The 26,632-nt window shown below is 41.5% G+C and overlaps 1 protein-coding gene across 4 annotated transcripts in view; it reads left to right on the forward strand.

The window, feature by feature from the left end:
* Positions 1 to 26,632, forward strand: part of osbpl9 (oxysterol binding protein-like 9) — a 229,836-nt gene that overhangs the window by 167,833 nt on the left and 35,371 nt on the right. For all 4 annotated transcript variants that reach the window (XM_072574282.1, XM_072574283.1, XM_072574284.1 and 1 more), the window contains 2 exons: positions 5,299 to 5,403; positions 9,894 to 10,053. In XM_072574282.1, coding sequence (XP_072430383.1) covers positions 5,299 to 5,403; positions 9,894 to 10,053 — 265 coding nt within the window. The remainder of the gene's footprint in view (positions 1 to 5,298; positions 5,404 to 9,893; positions 10,054 to 26,632) is intronic.

The raw sequence follows: 26,632 nt of genomic DNA on the forward strand, positions 1-26,632 counted from the left end.
GTCACTGAGCAGGTGCTGCTTGATAGCACTATTGGATAACACTTTCCATTACTTTACTGATGAAAGTAGAGTCAGTAATTGGCTGGGTTAGATTTGTCCTGACCTGTACAGGACATAGCAGGGCAACCTTCCACATTGTCAGGTCGATGCCAGTGTTGTAACTGTACTAAAAGAGCTTGGGTTGGGGAACAGCAAGTTCTGGAGTGCAAATCTTCAGTACTCTTGTCAGAATTTTGTCAGGGCCCGTAGCCTTTGTCCAGCACTTCCAACTGTTTCTTGTTATTATGTCAAGCGAATCGAATTGGCTGAAGACCGACATCTAAGCAGCTGGTGGAGGCCGAGATGGATCATCAATTTGGCACTTCTGACTGAAAATTGCTGTGAATGCTTCAGCCTTATCTTTTTCATTTATGGGCTCTTCCATCATTGAGGATAGGGATATTTGTGAAGATGCCTTCTCCTGTGAGTTGTTTAATTGTCCAGCACGATTCAAGACTGGATGTGTCAGGACCACTGAGCTTAGATCCATTGATTAGCTCTGTCTATCATTTGCTGCCTTATGCTGTTTGGCATAAAGAAGTCCTGTTAAGTAGCTTCACCAGGTTGATACCTCATTTGTAGGTATGGCCGATGCTACTCTTGGCGTGCCGTCTTGGACTCTTCTTTTGATTCAGGGTTGATCTCCCGACTTGATGGTAATGAATGATTTGGGGGTATGCTGGCCCATGAGATTCCAGATTTTGCTGGAATACAATTCTGCTGTTGATCACCCACAGTGCCTCATGGATGCCCAGTCTTGAGTTTTTAGATCTGTTCAATTTCTGTACAATTTAGCATGGTGATAGTGTCACACAATACGATGGAGAGAATTTTGAATGTGAAGGCAGGACTTCATCTCCACAAGGATTATGCAGAGGTTACTCTTACTGATACTGTCATGGACAGATGCATCTGCAGCTGAGAGATTGGTAAGGATGAAGTCAAATATGTTTTTCCCTTGTGTTGGTTCCCTCATCACCTGTCCCAGATGCAGTCTAGATGCTATGTCCTTTAAGACCCAGCCATTTCCAAGAGTCATGCTGCTATAGCGCTACTATTGGTGGTGGACATTGAAATCCCTTACCCAGAGTATATTTTGTTTTTGTCACCCTTAGTGCTTGCTCCCAAATGTTGCTTAACACTGAGGATGTCAGATTCCTATTTATTGACTTGAGCTTTACCTTTAATGCAATAAATTCCCAAAAAAACGTTTGTTCCCAAACTCTGAGACCGAGAACTTTGCTTCCCTCTCTGCACTGAATCCTCGATTTCCTGACCTACAGTCTGTAAAGATAGGCGACAACACCTCCTCCACAGTAATCCTCAATACTGGTACCCTGCAAGGATGTGTACTCAACACCTTACTATGCTCTTTATAGACTCTCAACTGTGGCCAAATTCAGCTTCAGCTCCAGCTCCATTTACACATTTGCTGATGATGCCACCATAGTGTGTTGGATGTCAAACAATCATGAGACTGAGTGCAGGAAAGGAATAGACAGCATAGCGGCATGGTGAAAAGACAACAATCTCTCTCTCAATATCAGCAAAATGATGGAGCTGGTCATTGGGGTAGAGGACATGTCCTTGTCTGTATCAGTGGTGCTGAGGTGGAGGTGATTTGAGAGCTTCAATATTGCCAATGATCTATCCTTGTCCACCTACATCGATGCTACAGTCAAGAAAGCACCAATGCCTCTACTTTCTCAGAGGACTAAGGAAGGAAAAAGTATAATTCAGGTCTCCCTCCTATCGAAAGGGTATTGTGAAACTTGAAAGGGTTCAGAAAAGATTTAAAAGAATGTTGCCAGAGTTGGAGGATTTGAGCTATGGGGAGAGGTTGAATAGGCTGGTACTGTTTTCCTGGAGCGTCAGAGGCTGAGGGGTGACCTTATAGAGGTTTATAAAATCTTGAGGGGCATGGATAGGATAAATAGACAAAGTCTCTTTCCTGGGGTGGGGAGTTCAGAACTAGAGGACATAGGTTTAGGGTGAGAGGGGCAAGATATAAAAGGGACCTACGGGACAACTTTTTCATGCAGAGGATGGTAAGTGTATGGAATAAGCTGCGAGAGGAAGTGGTAGAGGCTGGTACAATTAGAACATTTAAAAGATATCTGGATGGGTATGTGAATAGGAAGGGTTGGATGGATGTGGGCTGGGTGCTGGCAAATGGGACTAGATTAGGTGGATTATCTGGTCAGCATGGACAAGTTGGACAGAAGGGTCTGTTTCTGTGCTGTACAGCTTTATGACTGTGACAGGCTGTTTCTGCTGTTGTCTTTTCTAGTGCCGAGATTGATGCTGGGTGATCCATCTGGTTTCATTTCTTTTTTGAGTCTTCGTAGCAATTAATACAATTGGGTTGCTTGCTAGGCCATTTCAGAGGGAGGCTGAGAGTCAATCACATTGCTGTAGTATGTGAAGTCACATGTAGGCCAGATAAGGTGAGGATAGCAGATTTCCTTCCCTGAAGGACATTCCTGAGCAAGGTGGATTGTTTTTGACAATGTTTCCTGGTCATCGGTAGATACTTAATTCCAGATTGTTTAATTAAATTTACATGCCATCATTTGCCATGGTGGGATTTGAACCTGAGTACCCAGAACATTACCTGAGTTCCTGGATTAATAGTGCAGTGATAATACCAGTAGGTCATCGCCTATGCCATAAAAAGGAAATTTGTATTTGCTGACAGTAATTGATGATAGAAATTAAAATTTTAGTACTAAGTGGCACATTTTAATCACTCTTTGAAGATGTTATTACCATTTTGAAAAATTGTTAAATTTATCCTGGATTCTGAGTCACACTTGAGCATCCTTCAATACTTCACCCTGGTCATGTCCTTGTGACAAATTTTGGCAGTTGCAGATCAGGTTAATTATTATCTTCTATCCTGAAATTTAAAGTCACCTTTCACATGAATGTACTAAATGTCTGAAGATGATATTTTATATTGTTATTAATTAGATCGGGGAGGATTGAGGATGAGGGAAATCTAGGTTTGCAAATTGGTGCATTGCTGGGCATCTGTTTTGAAAATCGTATCCAGACTAGGTCAGGAAGGGACAGAATATACAAGCATTAAAAAGTGGCAAATAGGGACAAAAGATAAATTGGCAAATTTAATAGTCTTTACTTGAAAGTGTATAGCATTCAGAATAAATTAAATTAATTAATGGCTCAAATTGACATTTATGGTTATAATCTTATAGCCATTACGGTGCCATGGGGATCAAAGCTGGGAACTGAACGTTAGTTCAGAATGAGCAAGGAAATCTCATCCTGATTATCACACACCACCCGCTCTTGGCTGCTGAATTAGTACTCCTCCATGTTGAACACTGAGGTTGGCAAGGATGCAGAATTCACTGTGGGTGGGTAGCTGGCCAAGTCCTAAAGGACTGAGCTGCTACAGTTGGTGATGACGGAATCAACAAGATGGAACCTGCATGCTTGACCTCATCCTCACCAATCAGCCTGCTGCAGGTAAACCTGTTAATGACATTATTGATTAGAGTGACTGCCGCAAAATCCTTGTGGAGACAATGGTCCACCTTCACATTGAGAATATCCTACATCACGTTGTGTGGCACTACCACTGTGCTAAGTGGGAAACACTGAATAGATTTGGCAACTTTAAATATGACCATTCATCAAGTACTGTGGCTCATCAGATGCAGCAGAATCGAACTCCAGCACGTTATGACGTGACAAATTTCTATTCTGCTATTACTATCAACCTTGGCCAACGCCAGCACATCCACATTAGTGTTATTGGGGTTGGTGGAAATGTAGATTTGAAGCCACAATCCAATTGGCCATCATCTTATTAAATAGCCTACTCCTGTTAATAATTTGCATACTGTACTCTGTATTTGTATGACAATTGATGCCTGAGGCAGACACTGAGAGTATAATGGGGGCAGATTCAATTGTGAAATTCAGGAGGGAACTGGATAATTTGCTGAAGAGTAACCTTTGCCACTCGAGTAGAAAAGGGGAGAGATTGAAAATAGCTGGCAGGTGGATTTAGAGTGGGTGGCTTGTTTATTTAACCATGCAGATATGGTGTGCTGAATGTCTTATTTCTGTGCCGTTCTGAGAGGAGGTTAGGCCGGGAGTTCTGCAATGAGTAACTCACTCCTCGCTCCCCAAAGTCTGCTCACCGTTTTCAAAGCTCAGTTCAGGAGAACAATGGAATATTCTCCCCACTTGCTTGGATGATTGCAGCTTCAACAACCCCTTAAGAAGCTTGACACCATCCAGAAAAAAGCAGCCATCCTATCCACCACCTCTGCCATGAGAACATAGGCAGTAGTGTGTATCATCTGCAAGCTGCATCAAGTCACAAAGTCTCCTTTGACAGTACTTTCCAAACCTCTAACATCTGCCACCTAATAGGTCAGAGGCACAGAACAAAATCAACTACTCCTTCCCCACTAAGCTATACACTATCTGACTGAAGTTAAGGGGCTAAAAGTAACAGTAAACAAAATTGAATTAAAGATGCAGATGAAAGATCCTTTATCCGAAAAGCTCTGAACCAGCTATTTTTCAGAATTTGGAATATATCGGTTTTTAGAACAGGTGACAGTTTAATGGTGAAATTGTAAAAATCCTTACCGGAGGAGCAGACTTCGAAGTAAGAGCGTTGCTCACCAACCAGCCTTGTTAATGAGAAAAAATCCTCAAAATACCTTTTGGATGCTCAGATAAAGGATTTTCTGCGTATATTGATGAGAATCTCTGCACACCCAATTCAACCGAATGACACAATGATAACTTCAAAAAATTCCAAAATTTCAAACAAGAAAGAAATCCTGAAAGAAAAAATTCTCAATTGTAATAATTAATTTTCAGTGGCAAAGAGGTTAATTCTGAGTGATTAGCATTTATCATGTAATTAAAAGTAATTTGCTCAAACAATTTGTTACCTTTGGGTTGCAAGTTTATTTGTATTTAGTGAACAAAGTATTGTCTGCATTGCTAATTTAATTGAATGAAGAAATTGATAGTTATTATTAGAAGAGATCCTGTTTTGTTTTTAAGTTGAAATGTTGTGTTACATTTTAAAATAAAGTAAACAGGATGTGTTGTAAAATGTATTAATACAGTGTATACTATTTGAAAACTGGACTCATCACAAAAGTACATGCTGCACTTTCTTCTGAATCTATTCCAATCATTCTACAAGATATTTTTTATTGCTTAGGAGGACTTTGTAATACAGTGTTTTGATTTTTTTTTATACAGAGCCTGCTCAGTTATGCAAAGCAGAGCAGCGTCCATCAACATTGGCTGTGGGATCTGCTGTTAACGCAATGGGTAACCATCAGACACCAACCCCCAACAGTACAGGTTAAATGAATTTTCTTTTATAAATGTATGCTTAAATTAATATGCCATGATGTGTAGATATAGAAGTTTAAGTGTGATCAGTTTGTTGAGAGCAATTAACAGAATTTAATGTGTCAGATGAAATTTTACTTGTGTGTCTTATGTATGACATTTTAAAAGGAGTTGCAGGTTATTCATGTGAGAAAATCTTAATACCCAAGCTTGGAGGAAATACTCAAAGTGATAGGATGAAAGTTTTGTTGCACAGTTAAAGAACCTCCCCTCTTGATCTGTACAGAACATTGAGGAATCAAAGTTGCTCAGCCTTTATTGTGATTCTAGAAGTAGCCCTAAGGAATTGCATAATGACAAGTGTGAGAATGAGCCATTACCATGCTTTGTTTATTGAGACTCAAGTGACAAAACTAGGGTTACATTAATGCATTTTCATACTTGGTATTACATAGCTAGAAAAATAAAACAATACAAATTCAGTAGTCTACATTTAACAGTTGTGTATTCATTTTATGCTTTAGAACATAGAACAGTACAGCACACGAACAGACCCTCCAGCCCACCATGTCTGCACTGACCATGATGCAATTCTAAACCTATCTACTTGCACATGTATCCTTCTATTTCCTTCCTGATGATGTGTCTATCATGCCTCTTAAATGCTGCTATTGTGTATGCTTCTACCACCTCCCCAGGCAACATGTTCTGCTTACTACCATCTGTGTAAGAATAATTTGCTTTGCACATCTTTGAACTTGCCCCTTCTCATCTTAAATCTACGATTCCTAGTATTTGACAATTCCACCCTGGGCAAAAAACTCCCAACTATCTGTCCTATCCATGCCCTCCATAATTTTATATACTTCTATCAGATCATCCTTCAACATGTGACACTGGCGAAAACAATTCAAAGCTTGTTTAACTTCTCCTTTATAGCTATTTTATTCCAATCCAGGCATTATCCAATTAAAATATTTCTTTTGCACCCATTCCAAAGCCTCTACATCCTTCTTAGAGTGTAGCAACCAGAACTTCACACAATACTCCAAATGTGGCCTCATTAAAGTTGTATGTAGTTGCAACATGACCTGCCAACTTTTGTACTCAATGGCATTGCCGCCTTTTCTGCCTTATGTACATAGCTTGCCACTTTCAGGGAGCTACGGGCTTACAATCCTATATATCACTGCTCCTAAGGGTCCTGCCATTTAGTCTACACTTAGCTGTTGTACTTGACCTCCCTAAATATATCTCCTCACACTTGTCCAGATTGAACTCCATCTGCCATTTCTCCACGCAACTTTCCAGCTGATCTTGTTGTATCCATGGACAATATTCCTCGCTATTCACAGGTCCAACAATTTTGTGTCATTTGCCAACTTAATCATACCACCTGCATTTTCGTCTGAAACATATATATAAATTACAAACAATAGGGATCTCAGCATTGATCCTTTTGGAGCACCATTGGTCACCCCTCCATAATTACCCTCCGTCTTCTACGACCAAGTTAAGTTTGTATCCAATTGACCAACTAACTGAATCTCATGTGACTTAATCTTCTGGACCATCCGACCGTGAGGAAGCTTATCACATGCTTTAGTAAAGTCCATGTAACTACATCCACTGCCCTACATTCAATCTTATCTTCATCACTTCCTCAAAAGCTCAGTCAAATTTGTGAGACAAGACCTTCCGTAATGCTCAAGGGTGTGCTGACTATGCCGAGTAGGTCAGTCAGTTTTTCTCCAAATGTGAACAATTCTAGTCCCCGTGAACCTTCTCCAAAGATTTCCCTACCGCTGATGTAAAAGTCACCAGTCTATAATTTCCAGGATTATCTCGGTTGCCCTTGAAGAAAGGAACAACATTGGCTATTCTTCACTGTTCTGAGACCTGAGACCTTGTCTGTGGCTAAAGACTGTACAAAAATGTGTCAAAGCTCCAGCAATCTCCTCTCTTGCCATCTAAGATAGATCCCGTTAGTTCTGGGGACTTAACTACCTTACTGATTTTCATGATTCAGCATCACCTCTTCGTTAGTATTGACAAGCATTAGAATATCAACATACCCCTTCCTAATCTTACCACCATCCATGTTCTTTTCCTTGGTGAGTAATTATGAGAAGTACTCATTAAAGACCTCACCCACTTTCTCTAATTCCATGCATAAATTCCATTCTTTGTCCTTGAGTGGACTAACCCTTTCCATTGTTTTCTTCTTGCTCCAATAATAGTATAAATGTCTTGAGATTCTCCTTTAATCCTACTTAACCAAGACAATTTCCTGGTCTCTCTTAGTCCTCTTTATTCGTTGTTTATATTTCTTCCTGCTTCCTTTGATATTCCTCAAGGATCTTGTCTGATTTCAGTTTTATAAACCTGACAAATGCTTTTGTTTTCTTTTAACTAAACTTTAAATCTCTCTTGTCAGCCTGGGTTTCTGAAACTTGCTATCTTTATCTTTCATCCTCCAAGGAACATGCTGGTTCTGAATGCTGATCAACTGTCCTTTAAAAGACTCCCATACGTCAGCTGTGGATGTTCCCTCAAACAACTGCTCCCAATCTAATTTCTCCAGTTCTTGCCTAATACTGTTGTAATTAGACTTTCCCCAATTTAGCACCTTCACTCGAAGGCCAGTCTTATCCGTAATGGATGAACCCTTTGAGATGTCCTTTCTTAGTGCAGCTGTGATGTTCTCCTTAACCCGCAATGCAACTCACCCAACTCTTTTACATCCCTCTCTATCCTGTCTGGAACATTGAAACCCTGGAACATTGAACTACCAGTTCTGCCCTTCTCTCAATCAATTTTCTGTAATGACTACAGCATCATAGTTCCACTTAAATGTTTATAGTACAGCCTGTACTCCTATTTTTGACACAAATCAAGTGAAAAGGCCTTATTGTCAGTTTGATAATCCCATGACTGAAGCACATCATATTTGTAAAGCTTACTTTAACTCTTGTTTTTAAGTAGCCATCTTTAGCTTAGAGATAGCAATTGAAATGTTACAATTTCTTTTCATATGTTGGCAGCCAATTCTACCAGCCTTTTCCAATTATCTTGTTGTCTTGCCTGAAATGAAGGAGCTAAATGTTCACGAAAACAATAAGTGCTGGCAAATCTGTGCTGTTCTGACATTATTTGTAGAGAACCAGATTTGACATTTGAAGTTCAACATGATCCTGTGCTGAAGCAGAGTGATATTGGACTCTGTTAACTGTTTCTCTTCCCACAGATTTTGCCAGATTTGCTAAGTTTCTCCAGTACTTTCTGCTTTTATTTCAGATTTCCAGCATCTGCAGTTATTTGCTTTTAGCTAAGTATTCACGTTTGTTTCATTATTCAAAAAAAAAGTTTGAAATGATAATCAACATCAAATTGTTCACCTGAGCACTGATGCCAAGATGTTAGTCACATCATTACTTGGAAGTCAAACTTCGTAAAATGTGAAGTATTAAAAATGTAAATTGAGGAAAATAAGTCCTTTTATTTGAAATTTATGCAACCAAGGAGTATACTTAATTTTATGAGCTGTATTGTGAAATAGTTTAATTATTCGGTTCTTCTCCATTAGAAGAATGGTTATCTGTTTGCATTCCAGATTGCCCGTTTTTTAAAGAGGTTGTTATTTAATTACAGTTAGTCATTGGACACTGTTAAGCTGGAAGTGCATGTTTTGTGGTGCAGTGCTAGTGGCCCCACCTCCAATTCGACTTAAGTTCCACCTGCTTCAGAGGCCTGAACAGTTTTATTGGAATAATTTGTTATGCAGCATTTCTGAATGATTGATTATTTACTTACCATTATGGTTAGAAAAAGAATATTTGGCTAGATTACTTGTTCCTGATTCTATTACATCATCATGTGGTCATTGGCTAAGATTGGGATGGAGCTCTTCTGCGATACTGCTTGGATAAATAGTCCTGTGTCCTGAATGAAAGACTGATATTCTGTTGTTTGCAAGAAGACCATATCATAAGATCTTATTCCATTCAGTGGGAAACCTCATTTTAAGGTTAGCTCTGGAGTACAATTGGAGATGTTTTGTCAGAACAGCATTTTTGTGCTGCCTCTGTTTACCCACCAGTGTGCAAATTAACAATAATTAGATGTATGAAACCACAGGGTGAGCATTCACAATGTTACATTTGATAAATTGATGAGTATTTCAGCTGAGTTCACCTTGACAGTGAATCAAAATTGCTTACTTGCTAAAACTGGTGTTGTTACAAAGTATTAGAGGAAGTAAAATGTATGTTGCAAAGCAGCTAGATTATTTGATAATTTATTTAACAATATATATCTTTTGGTTAAAAAGTCTGTTTGTATGTGACAGTATATTCATTATCTTAAGACAACACAAAATAAAGTTACTTTCAAAAGCGATACTGTCTTCCGTGGAGGTCTGTTTCGCTATCTTCTTTGTACTACAAAAAAATTCATCAATAGAAATAACTAAGGTGTGATTATGTGTTTCTGTGAATTAGGAAGTGGACAGTCAGCACCAAGCAGCAGCCTCACTTCACCCAGCCATGTAAATCTGTCTCCTAATACAGTCCCAGATTTTTCGTATTCCAGTAGTGAGGATGAATTCTATGATGCTGATGAGTTCTACCAGAGTAATTCTTCTCCAAAGCGTTGCATAGAGTGAGTACTTTATAATAATTGTGACTATTACTTATTGACGTAACCTATAGTAATAGAAATGTAATTCTCTTTTAGTGTGTTGCTTACATTACAAGGTATAAAATATATTGAGAAATCTACTGCAAAGTTATTCTCAAGCCTATTGCTTTCCTTGCAGAAAATTTGACTGAATTTTACTACCTTATTGAAATAAGGTATGCTATTTTGAGATTTGGTAATGCACATTGTTGACACAAAGAGAAGAATTCAGATGCTGCATTTTTCTTGGCCAATATGATTTTGCAGTATGTGATGCCAAAACAATTTTGAGCCTCATTATTGGCATTTCTCAGTTTGTTTAATTCTTTAGAAGCCTACTGCTGGAAATGTTTCTATCCTGACGGTGAGTGGGTGCTTCACTCACTGAGCTGTGGTCCTCAAGTTGTTTTTTTAAGAGGCAATATGACAAGGGGGCAAAAGTCCAGCTACAACAAAATCAGTGATTATCTTGTATTTGGGTTAGTTAATTTTCTCTTGATCAATACCTTTCCATTTCACGCCATTATCCTGTACTACCAGCCTGTCTCGAAAGTAGCAATGTTCTGAACTTACCTTCCTTGCATTTGACATGACTATTGTACAATAATTGGCCATAATTAGAACCAAACGGCAGGATGCATCCTTCAAAGAAAAGGAAAAGTTGCAACTGACAGTTTTACATTTTCTGAGCATTTACTCTTGATGTTCCAACCATCTCGGCTACTCAAAGCTTGGAGTGCAAGATGGTTTCGTTTTAATGTGTGAATTTTAATTTTCCTGTATCTCTCAATATTTTCAAAGCTACTGATTCAGTCTAAGATTGATACCTTAAGATCCCACGTTGCTCTCTTGCTGTACAAACATCCAAAATAGCAGCCAGACGTAGACCATTCCAAACATTGAATTTATTCTACTATTCCGTAAAACCTATTGTGTCCTATTGTGGTTTGAACTCCACATTTCCATTTACCCCAATAACCCTTGGCTTTTCTGTTTAAAAAGAATTTATCCATGCCTGTTTTTAAAAATATTCATTGACCCTGTCTCCAGGAGCCCCTCATGTAGAAAGTTCCAAAGTTGCACAAGAGTAAGAGCAAAAAATTCTCCTCATCTCTGACCTGAAAGTGCAAACACAAATTTTAAAACAGTGCTCCTTTTTCTGGACTCATTTGCAGGAAGAAACATCCTTCCAATATCCACCTTGTTAAGACTTTTCAGGATCTTAAACACTCAAGCAAATCACCCTAACTTTTCTAAACCCCAGAGGAAATAAGCCCAACCTATCCTCATAAGAGAACCCACTCATTTCCAAGTATCAATCAGTAAACTTTCCCTGAACTGCTTCCAATATATTTACATCCTTCCTGAAATAAGGAGACCAAAACCAAATGTGTGTTTGCGATGTGGTCTCACCAGTGTCCTGTATATCTGAAACATAATATCCTTCCTTTCATATTCATTTCCTCTGGAGGTAAAAGACCTCTCATTAGACTTCTCGATTATGTGCTATAACTGCACATAGTAATCTGTGACTCATAGAAGACAGCACTTGAATCCCTCTGCACCTCAGAATTCTGCAGCCGTTCTCTGTTTAACTAATATTCTTCTATTCTGATCTACTTTACATTTTCCCACATTATCAATATAATGTATCAGTATATTGATGGCATTTTGTCAAGCGAACATCTAGCTTATTTTTCTTTAAAATCTAAAGAGCAAGCTGGAAACTTGACCCTTTCTTGGTTCCAGCTCTAGCTATTAACTTTTCCTGTGATCTGAGTGAATGATTTCTTCTTAGGTATTAAGAAATACTTAAAAATAGTATCACTAGTACCTTTGTCAGCTTGAACCTTAAATGAGTTTCATTGACTTATGACCTCCACTTTGGCTTATTGATTAAGATTTTCTGTGACCTCACTTTGAATTGTTTTCCTGCATTCTTGTCACAGTTTATTTCCTGAGCTTCCTTCAGTATCTTATAAGATATGTGAATCATGTGATTCTGTATTAAATGTTGCAGTTCTCCAGAATAACAAGTTTCAGAATTAATAGGGAAAGAGCCTTATTAGAAACTCTGAGTAACCATTCAGAATTAATCAGGAAACTTGCAGTAAAAGACCGTTATGCAACTTGTAATCATAATATGATTGAATTTCATGTTGTGCTTGAATTTTAAATGTAACCCAAGGCAAACCTCAATGGGATAAGACATTATTCAACAATCGTAAACTGAACAGTAAACAGTGAATAGTAAACTTAGGGTTAAACAGTAGCAAATATTCAAGAAATATCTGGTGCAATACATAACTAGTGCATACCATTCAATGACAAAGGTTCAGTGATTGTAGTTAAGTACCTATGGTCAACAAATGAGGTAAGAGACAATATCAAAGACTAGGCTTACACAAATGCAAGGAGAAATGAGGACTGCAGATGCTGGAGATCAGAGTTGAGAGTGTGGTGCTGAAAAAGCACAGCAGCTCAGGCAGCAACTGAGGTGCAGGAGAATCGATGTTTTGTGCATAAGCCCTTCATCAGGAATGAGGTTTGTGGGTCAGAGCTGAGAGATAAATGGGAGGGGGTGGGGTGGGGAGATGGAGTGGAGTGCTGGACAGGTCCGGAGGGTGGTGCTGAGTTGGAGGCTTGGGACTGGGATAATGTGGGGGAGGGGAAATTAGCAACATTTATCCCGTGTGGTTGCAGGATTCCAAGGCGGAATGTGGTCTGCCGCCAGTGAAGTTATCAGCCGAGTACCTAACCGAAATGTTGCACTCGTCGCTCGTGACCCCACTTCCGTCCCCGTTAACACAGCCATAAGCACCACTTCAGCCCCCTTCATGAGTGTCACTTCTGTTGGTGACATCACCACTGACCCTATAACCACGCCTACTCAAGCAGCTGTCAAGCACTCTATCAACTCCAACCTCATTGTCCATGAACCCCGCATTGCCCGATTCTACCTCTCTCTCAAGATTCACAAACCTGACGGCCCCAGTTTCGACCCATTGTCTCAGCCTGCGACTGTCCCACCAAACTTATCTCCTCCTACCTTGACACTATCCTGTCCCCCTTAGTCCAGGAACTCCCCACCTACAATTGTGACACCACCTATGCCCTTCACCCCCAATGCCTCATCTTCACCATGGACATCCAGGCTTGTACGCATCAATCCACCATGACGAAGGTCTCCAAGTTCTCCGTTTCTTCTTGTCGTGCCATTCCAACCAGTACCCTTCCACTGACCCCCTCATCCGCCTGTCTGACCTGGTCCTCACTGTCAACAACTTCTCCTTCCAATCCTCCCACTTCCTCCATACCAAAAGGGTTGCCATGGCACCCACATGGGACCCAGCTATGCCTGTCTGTTTGTTGGATATGTGGAACAGTCCATCTTCCTCAGCTACACTGGCACCACCACCCACCTGTTCCTCCTCTACGACCATGACTCTTATCGGTACCGCCTCGTGCTCCCACGAGGAGGTTGAAAAGTTCATCAACTTTAACAACACCTTCCACCCCGACCCCAAATTCAACTGGACCATCTCTGACACCTCCCTCCCCTTCCTGGACCTCTCCATCACCGTCTCTGGCGATCGACTAACCACAAACATTTACTATAAGCCCACTGACTCCCACAGGTACCTAGACTACACCTCCTCCCACCCTACCTTCTGGAAAAATGCCATTCCTTATTCCCAATTCCTCCACCTCCTCCACATTTGTTCCCAGGATGATCAATTCCACTTCAAAGTCCCAGATGGCCACCTTCTTCCACGATCGCAACTTCCTTCCCCGTCCTCACCTTCCACCCTGCAGACCTCTGCCGCATACAACGCATCATCTTCCGCCACCTCCAAACAGACCCCAAAGGTATATTTCCCTCCCCACCCCTATGAGTGTTCTGAAAAGACCATTCCCTCTGTGACTCCCTTGCCAGGTCCACATCCCACTCCTGGCACCTTTCCCTGCCGTCACAGGAAATGCAAAACCTGCACCCACTCCCCTCATTTCTGTCCAAGGCCCCAAGGGATCCTTCCACATCCTGGTGTGGTCCCGTCAAAATCGGGGAGACAGAATGCCTTCTTGCGGGTCGTTTCAGAGGACGTGTCTGGGACACCCGCGCCCACCAACTCCACCGCCCCATGGTTGAACACTTCAACGCCCCCTCCCACTCTGTCAAGGACATGCAGGTCCTGGGCCTCCTCCACTGCCAAACGGTTACCACCCGACACCTGGAGGAGGAATGCCTCATTTTCCACCTTGGGACTCTGCAACCACTTGGGGTAAATGTGGATTTCAACAGCTTCCTCATTTCCCCTCCCCCCATATTATCCCAGTCCCAAGCCTCCAACCTGGCACTGCCCTCTTGACCTGTCCATCACTCCCCCCTCTGACTTATCACCTTTTCCGTCACCTTCATCCACCTATTGCTTTCTGAGCTACTTTCCCCTAGATCCCACCCCTCCCATTTATCTCTCAGTTCTGTCCCACAAGCCTCATTCCTGATGAAGGGCTTATGCCCAAAACGTCAATTCTCCTGCTCCTGGGATGCTGTCTGACCTGCTGTGCTTACACAAATGCAAGGGAACAGTGTAAATCCAATGAGCTGGAAGAGCTGAAGAAAGCAATGATTGTGCAAAAAAAGAAACATAAAGAAAACGTGCAAGGAAGAACAAAGCTAAAGCAGAAGGTTTTATAACTTCATCAAAGACGAATAAGAAAGGTGAACATCGCCCAATTAAAAATGAATGTTGGTCAATCTATAATGAACAAGAAGGAAATGGCAGAATTACTGAATGACACAGTTATACTTCCATATTTGTTTTCATGATGAAGGAAGATCTCAATATGTTGGTCGTAATTTTGCAATGTTTTCTGGCTTATAGGATAGTGATTTTGGATTAGAAAATGTAAAATTTCCAAGGCAGGACCAAAAATACAGATAACTGTCAATTCTATTGCATAGGGATCTATAATAAAGCTGTAGCTTTATTCCATCCTATATATTTAACATTAATGCCCAATCAATCTTGCATACAAGGTGACGGAAATGTCCTCAGCAGAGGCCTCACCTTCATTCCCCTACGCTCTTGGATTAACGAGTTCAACACGCGGCGAGACATCGAACAATTCTTCCGCCGCCTTCGCCTCCGCGCCTACTTCTTCAACCAGGATTCTCGCCCACCCTCTGATGACCCCTTCTCCTGCCTCCAATACACCCCATTCACCTGGACACCCCGTGCTGGCCTCTTACCTGCCCTCGACCTCTTATAGCCAACTGCCGCCATGACATTAACTGCCTCAACCTCTCCACCCCCTCACCCACTCCATCCTCTCACCCTCGGAACGTGCAGCCCTCCACTCCCTCTGTTCCAACCCCAACCTCACTATCAAACTGGCAGATGAGGGAGGCGCGGTAGTAGTTTGGCGCACCGACCTTTACACTGCTGAGGCTAAACGCCAGCTCGCGGACACCTCCTCCTACTGCTCCCTTGATCATGATCCCACCTGCCACCACCAAACCATCATCTCCCAGACCATCCAGAACATCACCTCGGGGGATCTCCCATCCACGTCTCCAACCTCATAGTCCCACAACCCTGCACCACTCGTTTCTACCTCCTGCCCAAAATCCACAAACCTGACTGCCCCGGCTGACCCATTGTCTCAGCCTGCTCCTGCCCCACCGAACTGCATACCTCGACACGGTCCTGTCCCCCTTAGTCCAAGAACTCCCCACCTACGTTCGGGACACCACCCACGCCCTCCACCTCCTCCATGATTTTCGCATCCCCGGTCACCAACGCCTTATCTTCACCACGGACATCCAGTCCCTGTACACCTCCATCCCCCATCACGAAGGCCTCAAAGCCCTCCGCTTCTTCCTTTCCCGCCGTACCAACCAGTACCCTTCCACTGACACCTTCCTTCGACTGACTGAACTGGTCCTCACCCTGAACAACTTCTCTTTCCAATCCTCCCACTTCCTCCAAACCAAAGGAGTAGCCATGGGCCCCAGCTATGCCTGCCTCTTCGTAGGATATGTGGAACAGTCCATCTTCCACAGCGACACTGGCACCACCCCCCACCTTTTCCTCCGCTACATCGATGACTGTATTGGCGCTGCCTCGTGCTCCCACGAGGAGGTTGAACAATTCATCCACTTTACCAACACTTTCCACCCCGAACTCAAATTTACCTGGACCGTCTCAAACTCCTCCCTTCCCTTCCTAGACCTCTCCGTTTCTATCTCGGGTGACCGAATCAACACGGACATTTACTATAAACCGACCAACTCCCACAGCTACCTAGACTACACCTCCTCCCACCCTGCCCCCTGTAAAAACGCCATCCCATGTTCCCAATTCCTTCGTCTCCGCCGCATCTGCTCCCAGGAGGACCAATTCCAATACCGTACCAACCAGATAGCCGCCTTCTTCAAAGACTGCAATTTCCCCCCAGACGTGATCGACGATGCTCTCCACTGCATCTCCTCCACTTCCTGCTCCTCCGCCCTTGAGCCCCACCCCTCCAATCGCCACCAGGACAGAACCCCACTGGTCCTCACCTATCACCCCACCAACCTCCATATACATCGTATCATCCGTCGTCATTTCCGCCACCTCCAAACGGACTCCACCACCAGCGATATATTTCCCTCCCCTCCCCTATTAGCGTTCCGAAAAGACCACTCCCTCCGTGACTCCCTCGTCAGGTCCACACCCCCCACCAACCCAACCTCCACTCCCGGCACCTTCCCCTGCAACCGCAAGAAATGCAAAACTTGCGCCCACACCTCCCCCCTTACTTCCCTCCAAGGCCCCAAGGGATCCTTCCGTATCCATCACAAATTCACCTGCACCTCCACACACCTCATTTACTGCATCTGCTGCACCCGATGTGGCCCCCTCTATATTGGGGAGACAGGCCGCTTACTTGCGGAGCGCTTCAGAGAACACCTCTGGGACACCCGGACCAACCAACCCAACCACCCTGTGGCTCAACACTTCAACTCCCCCTCCCACTCCACCAAGGACATACAGGTCCTTGGTCTCCTCCATCGCCAGACCATAGCAACACGACGGCTGGAGGAAGAGCACCTCATCTTCCGCCGAGGAACCCTCCAACCACAAGCGATGAACTCCGATTTTTCCAATTTCCTCATCCCCCCCCCCCCCCCACCGTGTCTCAGTTTCAACCCTCGAACTCAGCACCACCTTCCTAACCTGCAATCTTTTTCCTGACCTCTCCGCCCTCACCCTCACTCCTGCCTATCACCCTCACCTTAACCTCCTTCCACCTATCGCATTTCCAACGTCCCTCCTCCCTACCTTTTTATCTTAGCCTGCTGGACACACTTTCCTCATTCCTGAAGAAGGGCTGATGCCCGAAACGTCGATTCTCCTGTTCCTTGGATGCTGCCTGACCTGCTGTGCTTTTCCAGCAACACATTTTCAGCTCCGATTTCCAGCATCTGCAGTCCTCACTTTCTCCTCAATGGAAATGTACACCAATTCTGCTTATGACACCAAGTTAAGAGGTGAAGCAAAATGTGTCAGTATTGGGCGGCACGGTGGCTCAGTGGTTAGCACTGCTGCCTCACAGCACCACGGTCTTAGGTTCAATTCCATCCTCGAGCGACTGTCTGTGTGGAGTTTGCACGTTCTCCCCCTGTTTTTGTGGGTTTCCTCCAGGTGCTCTGGTTTTCTCCCACAGTCCAAAGATGTGCAGGCCAGGTGAATTGGCCATGTTAAATTACCCATAGTGTTAGGTGCATTAGTTAGAGAGGGGATGGGTTGCTCTTCGGAGAGTCGATGTGGACTGGTTGGGCCAAAGGGCCAGTTTCCACACTGTAGGGAATCTAAGTGGCAAGTTATACAAAGCGACACAGTAGTGGGCAGATCTTTTATATTTTGAGTTCAAATACAGAAGTGTGATGCAATCCTGTTTGGGTAAATCTGAATAAATTAACCAGAGATGAGTTATTTAAAAAAGGGATTTGGATGAATTAGCTGTCTAAAAGATAACACACTGATGCAAAAAATGTTACGGGTTTTTATATGAAGAGGAATGTAATACAAGCATGAGGAAGTGATGCTTCAGTTGGACACAGCCTTCGACAGACTCCATCTGACATACTGGACACCAAACTTCAGAAATGATATTTGGCCTTGAAAGAGTGAACACATTATTTCGCCAGAATAATGCCATGGATAAATAGTCAAAGTATGAGGCTGTATGAAAAAGTTGGTTTGTAGTCTTCTGAGTTTATCATGGCATGGAGTAATCTAATTGAGTTATTTAAAATTGTTAAGGGACTAATGAAGTAGTAATAGGGAAACTGTCCTCTTTTGGGGAAATTCAGAAGAAGGGGCATTATCCCCATGGATGACTTTTTAACCATTACTTGAGATCAAGGTATCAAGATAAACAGAGTTTGTATTGCAATTATGTTACCTGGAAGAACAAGGTTTTAGGGGTTGAATGTCCTCCTTTTGTTTGTATGTCATTATGCCATATTGACTTGGGTTTGTTTAGTGACTTATGCTGATCTTTGCTTGCATAGCAGTTGGGACACATTATGGCTTACCTTATCTTCCACTGGTATAAGATCAACTAAGATCAATGCCAGATGACCCCTCAAGTTTCATGTAATCATACCCAGGCAGTATTGCTCATCTTCAGGAGGCAAAAGGAAATATGAGAGATGTAAAGAAGTGGTAATTTTAGGAGGTTCTTATTGGACCTGTAACTGAGTGTATAAACCATGAGATCTATCTTGTAGATTCTATGAAGTAAATATCTTTTATACAACGTTTCTACAAGTAAGAAAAGAGAGCACTTGCACAGACAATGCATGAAATTAAATGTAAGCCTGTCTTGAATGCAGTATATTGGTGTTTGATAGCAAACTGAATCTAGAAAATATTGAGGTTGTTGATGCATAGAAATGTAATTTGAGATTTTACCATTGAGAGCAGGCAGCCATTTTGAGTTAAGTAGTGAAGTGTTTGCTATGTGAATCTCCAGCTAAAGGTCAGGCCCACTTTACCTGGAAAATTGATTTGGTTTCTAATTAGTTAGAGATCTAAACCTCTTTCCAAAATAGGACTCAATCCCTGATGAAGGGCTTATGCCCGAAACATCAATGCTCCTGCTCCTTGGATGTTGTCTGACCTGCTGTGCTTTTCTAGTACCACACTCTTGACTCTGATCTCCAGCATCTGCTGTCCTCACTTTCCCCTTGGATTCAATTATAGCACAATTACAGAAGTGTTCCCAGGATCTCTAAAGTTTCTGCTTGTTTTTTAAAGTGCCAATCCCAGTGCGGCGTCTAATGTAATATCATAGAATTAAGGAGAATCCAAAGGGTTTTTACAAATTTATTAAGGACAAAAGGGTTACTAGGGAGAGATTAGGGCCCCTTAAAGATCAGCAAGGCGGCCATTGCGTGGAGCCACAGAAAATTGGGGGAGATACTAAATGAATATTTTGCATCAGTATTTACTGTGGAAAAGGATATGGAAGATATAGACTGTAGGGAAATAGATGGTGACATCTTGCAAAATGTCCAGATTACAGAGGAGGAAGTGCTGGATGTCTTGAAACGGCTAAAGGTGGATAAATCCCCAGGACCTGATCAGGTGTACCCGAGAACTCTGTGGGAAGCTAGAGAAGTGATTACTGGGCCTCTTGCTGAGATATTTGTATCATCGCTAGTCACAGGTGAGGTGCAGGAAGACTGGAGGATGGCAAACGTGGTGCCACTATTTAAGAAGGGCGGTAAAGACAAGCCAGGGAACTATAGACCAGTGAGCCTGACCTCCGTGGTGGGCAAGTTGTTAGAGGCAATCCTGAGGGACAGGATGTACATGTATTTGGAAAGGCAAGGACTGATTAGGGATAGTCAACATGGCTTTGTGAGTGGGAAATCATGTCTCACAAACTTGATTTGAGTTTTTTGAAGAAGTAACAAAGAGGATTGATGAGGGCAGAGCAGTAGATGTGATCTTTATGGACTTCAGTAAGGCGTTCGACAAGGTTCCCCATGGGAGACTGATTAGCAAGGTTAGATCTCATGGAATACAGGGAGAACTAGCCATTTGGATACAGCACTGGCTCAAAGGTAGAAGACAGAGGGTGGTGGTGGAGGGTTATTTTTCAGACTGGAGGCCTGTGACCAGTGGAGTGCCACAAGGATTGGTGCTGTGTCCTCTACTTTTTGTCATTTACATAAATGATTTGGATGCGAACATAAGAGGTACAGTTAGTAAGTTTGCAGATGACACCAAAATTGGAGGTGTAGTGAACAGCGAAGAGGGTTACCTCAGATTCCAACAGGATCTGGACCAGATGGGCCAATGGGCTAAGAAGTGGCAGATGGAGTTTAATTTAGATAAATGCGAGGTGCTGCATTTTGGGAAAGCAAATCTTAGCAGGAGTTATACACCTATTGTTAAGGTCCTAGGGAGTGTTGCTGAACAAAGTGACCTTGGAGTGCAGGTTCATAGCTCCTTGGAAGTGGAGCCGCAGGTAGATAGGATAGTGAAGGCGGCATTTGGTATGCTTTCCTTTATTGGTCAGAGTACAGGAGTTGGGAGGTCATGTTGCGGCTGTACAGGACATTGTTTAGGCCACTGTTGAGAATATTGCGTGCAATTCTGGTCTCCTTCCTATTGGAAAGATGTGAAACTTGAAAGGGTTCAGAAAGGATTTCCAAGGATGTTGCCAGGGTTGGAGGATCTGAACTACAGGGAAAGGCTGAACAGGCTGGGGCTGTTTTCCCTGGAGCATCTGACGCTGAGGGGTGACCTTATAGAGGTTTACAAAATGACGAGGGGCATGGGTAGGATCAATAGACAAAGTCTTTTCCCTGGGGTTGGGGAGTCCAGAACTAGAGGACATAGGTTTAGGGTGAGAGGGTAAAGATATAAAAGAGACCTGAGGGGCAACTTTTTCACGCAGAGGATGGTACATGTATGGAATGAGCTGCCAGAGGATGTGGTGGAGGGTGGTACAATTACAATAATTAAGAGGCATTTGGATGGGTATATGAATAGGAAGGGTTTGGAGGGAAATGGGCCGGGTGCTAGCAGGTGGACTAGATTGGGTTGGGATATCTGGTTGGCATGGACGGCTTGGACCAAGGGGTCTGTTTCCATGCTGTACATCTCTATGACTCTAACTGGTATAAATCTTCATTTCTGTTCAAATTAATGAATGCTAGTCAAAAACATAACACTGGAATTAGCAAGTGGATAGGTCTTTCCATATGATCAAATCTAAACAAGTCTCGACAACTTTCACTGTAAGACAGCAGAGAAATCTCAATCAGGAATATTCACAATTTAGGCATCATAAATAAAAGGAATAAATATTTACATATTTCTGCAAAATCATCAAATTTAAACTTTGTTGTTATTGTATCACTCAGGAGTTCCACATTAATTATGTGGTTGCAAAAATTTTCTTTATTTTTCACACTGATACCATACAAACCCCACTACATACCTGCATACAATTTGTGTCGTTTTATATTTTCATTTAGATCTGTTACTACAAGGCACTTTTATGTGTTGCACCATGCATACACAAATAGAGCTGCCTCATCCAATCTAATTAAGTTTCATGAAAAACTCATTGCTCCTGATTCAATGATCATCAAGCTGTTCTCAGACATCACAATATTCTAAAAGCTCAAAAACTCTTCTCTTTGAGAAGTTCCATCTGTCGCACTTAATATATTCTAAATTGGTGCAATATATATAGCGACTGGCTTGCAGATTCCAAATTATTCAGAATAATCCAGGCCTAAATCGTTTGCCGCTGACTTGATAAAAGATTTTACTTTGCTTGATTAATTTACTTCACAATAATATGAAAAATATGGATACATTTGAATACAGATCATTAATCACTGATTTAAATTAAATTTCTAAAGTGAAAAATTTGGTTCTACAGTTAGCTAAATCTTAGGTAGGCAGCAGTTGAATGTGAGAGTGCATATGTAAGAAAAAGAAAGTGTATGAGTTTGAGAGATCAGGTGTCAAAAAAATTTTGCTGATATTGCTTGTAATCCATGAGCATTGATGATAGGATTTAAAGGGAAAGCGTGATTATTTGTTAAGGCATTTATCTAAAATATATGCTTTGAGTGGGCATAATATAAATCTTTGGTGAAAATAGTAAATTTATGGTTGGTACAGTTAGTACCCTGAAGAAAAGTGATTATAGGATTTTGAAAGAAATCTATGACCATCTACCTCACAGATACTTGACAGGTATTCTGAAAAGAGTATTGCTGGAAAAGTGCAGCAGGTCAGGCAGCATCCAAGGAGCAGGAGAATCCGCGTTTCGGGCATAAGCTTATGCTCAAAACGTCGATTCTCCTGCTCCTTGGATGCTGCCTGACCTGCTGCGCTTTTCCAGCAATACATTTTTCAGTTCTGATCTCCAGCATCTGCAGTCCTCACTTTCTCCTAGGTATTCTGAAAAGTCTTAAACTCTCTCATGTGATTTAGTAGCTTGTTGTTGAACAGTTAGAGCATTTACATTTTTCCACATTGTATTCAGCTGTGTAAGTTATATCATATCTCAGTATCTACAAATCAGATTAAGTATCCTGAGTTGTCCATGCAGTACATTCAATGTTGAAGCTTCCATGTTTTTGTATGATGGCACTGAGTTGAATTGTGTCAAACTTGTTAGCTTAAAACTAAAGATCATCATTGCATCTGACAGGAAGAAAAAAATCTCTCGGGTTTCAATAGTTTTATGTTTAAAGTTTGCAGAAATTACATTTTTAAAAATGTATTTAAATACCATGAAAAGTATCTTTTCCCATTTTCACAGAAATTGTTTGGAATATTACATTTGTACAATGGTATGGCAGGTTACTCAAATTTACACATTTAACAAATGTTTGCAAGACAGACACAAGGGTTGAGAAAGAGGAAACAGTGGTTTCCAACCAGTGTGCCCTCTCACTGGTGTACCATGAAAACTGTCTAAAGTGTGCTGCCAAATTTTCTGCAAAGGTAATTAAAATCAATGTAAAACAAATGTTAATTCATTTTAAACAATATTCTGCCCAACCAAAATTACAGCTGTAAAGCTCATGATAATTAGTTATCTAATTAAAATATGGTATTTGTCTTTTATTCTGAATGCATGTGACAAAAGGCAAAATTGAGATGACAAAATAGGTGTGCTGTAATATTGTTTGTCCCACTGAAGTAAGTTACTGAAAAGGTTGGGAGCCGCGAATCTGATGACTTCATGTTGCACTTATCTGACAGATGTTACACCATTAACTATACGAAATACTTTTAGTTTTCTCCTGCCAAAATGGATTTTCACCTCTAACTTATAAGAGATCTTTGGCATCAGCTGAGACAAAAGTGAGGGAAACAAAAGTATAGAATTCCTCAGCTCAAAACCTGCACTGTGCCAGCTATTTTCTCATGATGATGATGATGAACTGACTTCTATGCTGCAGACCATTTCTTGATTCAGGCAAGAATCAACAAATAATTTCAATTTTTAAAAAAAATCTCTGAACAAGAGTAATGAACATTTACTGATGGAACTTATGAAGATAATCATGTTAACAAATAAAATCCTGTTTTTACTTGTAGAAAAATGTAACATTTCAGTACATTTTATACTCTTCAATGAATTAAAAGATGAGAAAGTAATATCTTCATACGTATTTCACAAGGCAAATTGTAAGCTTCAAACATTGCTTAAGATCACAATTAAATGACAATTCACTTCATCAATGAAGCAACACAAAGAATTTTTCTCCATTTACTTTTGATTCTTTCAATTTTTCTTCTGTTAATAGCTCTTCATCCATTTTAGCATTATTTAAATCCTTAAAAGATGGCCAATTAAAATTAAAATTAAATTAAATGAGGAAGTTTGTTTTAAAACAACTTCAGAAACAGACATCTCCTGGGCAAACAGTGTGAAAGGTACTCTGGAAGAAGTGGCTACATGCTCAGTACTGAAGCTGCCAGTCCAATTAAAGCATGTGGGAAAATAAACTACCTGTCATATCTTAAAACATCAGGAGAAACACTTTGGGTGAATTTCAGTAGAGACCTCAGCTTCATTTTCACAGTTTTAAAAGAGTTACAAGCATTATTCAAGCAATCAGACTCATTGGTGGAAGTGAAGGAGTGCAGGGGTTGAAACAAGAATTCTAGGCATACACAGAAACATATCCTAACAACTGCTGTTTGGGCCACTGAAATCAGTGGAGTATCCTTCACCCACTGATAGGTCTAAAAGAGCATATTTATATATTTGTAAATAGGTTCCTCCCTAAAACAGTTGGGAACTCGGGCTGTCCTGGTGACAACCCTGAAAAGAAATGGCATCATATTGGAAACAAGAAAGGGTAATGAGTGGTGCACTGCCATTATTGTCCCTTTATTCCTGCAGATTATGCTACTGATTGTAGGGGGAAAAAAGGCTACAACTAAAAACAGAGGAAGTTGGCCAGCTAGAAAAAGAACATTCGTTCCACTGTAAGCTTTCATTTCAGCATTTACACCAAAACAAGCAAACTAATTTGCTTTTCTAACAAACACAATGCAGATTCAAACAAAAGTAAGAATGATAGGATCATAGAGATGTACAGCATGGAAACAGACCCTTCGGTCCAACCAGTCCATGCCGACCAGATATCCCAACCCAATCTAGTCCCACCTGCCAGCACCCGGCCCATATCCCTCCCAACCCTTCCTACTCATGTAATCATCCAAATACCTCTTAAATATTGCAATTGTACCACCCTCCACCGCATCCTCTGGCAGCTCATTCCATACACGTACGACCCTCTGCGAGAAAAAGTTGCCCTTCGGTCTCTTTTATATCTTTATCTTCTCACCCTAAACCTATTCATTTCAGCTAGTTTAGCTTTTGTGTGCACGTATTTAAAATATTGAAATTATTAATTTTAGGCGTAACCTTCTTTCTTTCAAACTGGATGTATATATTGTCACTGCTACTTAGGTTGCTTTTATTCTGAGGTCATTTATTAGTTTTGTTGCATTACATAATGTAATCTGCTCCATCATCAGTTCCAAAACTCTAGTGGGCAGACTGCTGTTATGAACCTGATATTTCCAGTTTATATGTAGATTAAAGCCAATCATGATATTTTGCCGTTCCTTTATCACAAGCACTCAATACTTCTTCTTGTATACTTTGTCCCACATTGTGTTTACTGTTAGGAGGCATATAGACCACTCCCATTCATGGTTTCTTATACCTACTATTCCCAATTTCCACCTCAAGTCAAGTTTATATTCTGATCTCCCCAGGGTCAGCATCTTCTATCACTACAGATATCATCCAAATTAACAGTGCTCGCCTCCACCTTTAGCTAGTTTCCTATTCTTATCAATGGAATCCAATCATTGTTATCCTGTGGTATTGGCTATCATCTTATTTATTTACTTCAATGTGTACTGTCAATTCATTCTCTTTGTCTTCCCTGACATTCTAACCCCCATTTCCGATATTATTTTCTACTCTTTATTGTCTGTACTGTTTTGATATGCCACAACTGTACTGTTTTGGTTGCCAAACTTTCCATATTTGATCCCTTGCCTCCACAATTGAGTTAAAAGCACCTCAACTTTCCCAGTGACATGATTTGCAAGAACACTGGCTCCTGGCTGTTCAAACATAAACCACCCCAACGCTACAGTGCCCACTTTCCTTAGTTCTGGTACCAGTGGCCACAAACTGGAACACCCTTCTCTCATACTGGTCTTGGAGCCATGTATTCATCTCTTATTTTATGTGCTCTATGCTACTTTAAATGTGGCTTAAGTAATAATCCAGAAGTTATAACCTGTAAGGTTATTTTTTTAATTTAGTGCCTGGCTCTTCACACACTCTATCCAGAACCTCTTTCCTAGTTCTGCAGAGGTTCAGTGAATCTAACTTTGTTATTAACTGCCTGTCTCAGCTTCCTTTCCTCACCTGCTCCTCAATGCTGACTGCCTCTCATGGGGTCCTCACCTCGCCTCTGTCTTTTTAAGCAATGCTGCCAGCCTGACTGATATTCTTGGACTTGGCCCACACCTAACCACATATTTTTCAAGTGCAGTTGTATCTAATCACATGAATACTACGTTAAACACAAGACTTTTCTTTTACTCAGAGGGTTGTGCACCTTTGGAATTCTCTACCAGTGAGCAATCTGGAAGCTTGGTCTGCGTTTATTTAAGATAGAGCTTAATAGATTTCTGATTGCCATTAGCGAACAGGGTTATGAGAATGGGGTGGGTAAACATTAAGCTTTGCAATTCTCTTGAAAACATCTGTGCTCTCCATTTCAGAACACACACCAGCAGGTTCAGGAACAGCTTCTTCCTGGCCATTATTAGACTGATGAATGGACACTTTAACTTCAGATAATGTTGATGTTGCCTAGCATCTGCCTTGTGTGGTGTAACTTGTATGCCTCTAATCTTTTTTAACTCCATGATCTGTATGTCCTTTCTTACTCTGCTCATAAACAAAACTTTTCATTGTACTTGGG

The sequence above is a fragment of the Chiloscyllium punctatum genome, chromosome 7 (assembly GCF_047496795.1).
Source record: "Chiloscyllium punctatum isolate Juve2018m chromosome 7, sChiPun1.3, whole genome shotgun sequence".
NCBI classification, from domain to species: Eukaryota; Metazoa; Chordata; class Chondrichthyes; order Orectolobiformes; family Hemiscylliidae; genus Chiloscyllium; species Chiloscyllium punctatum.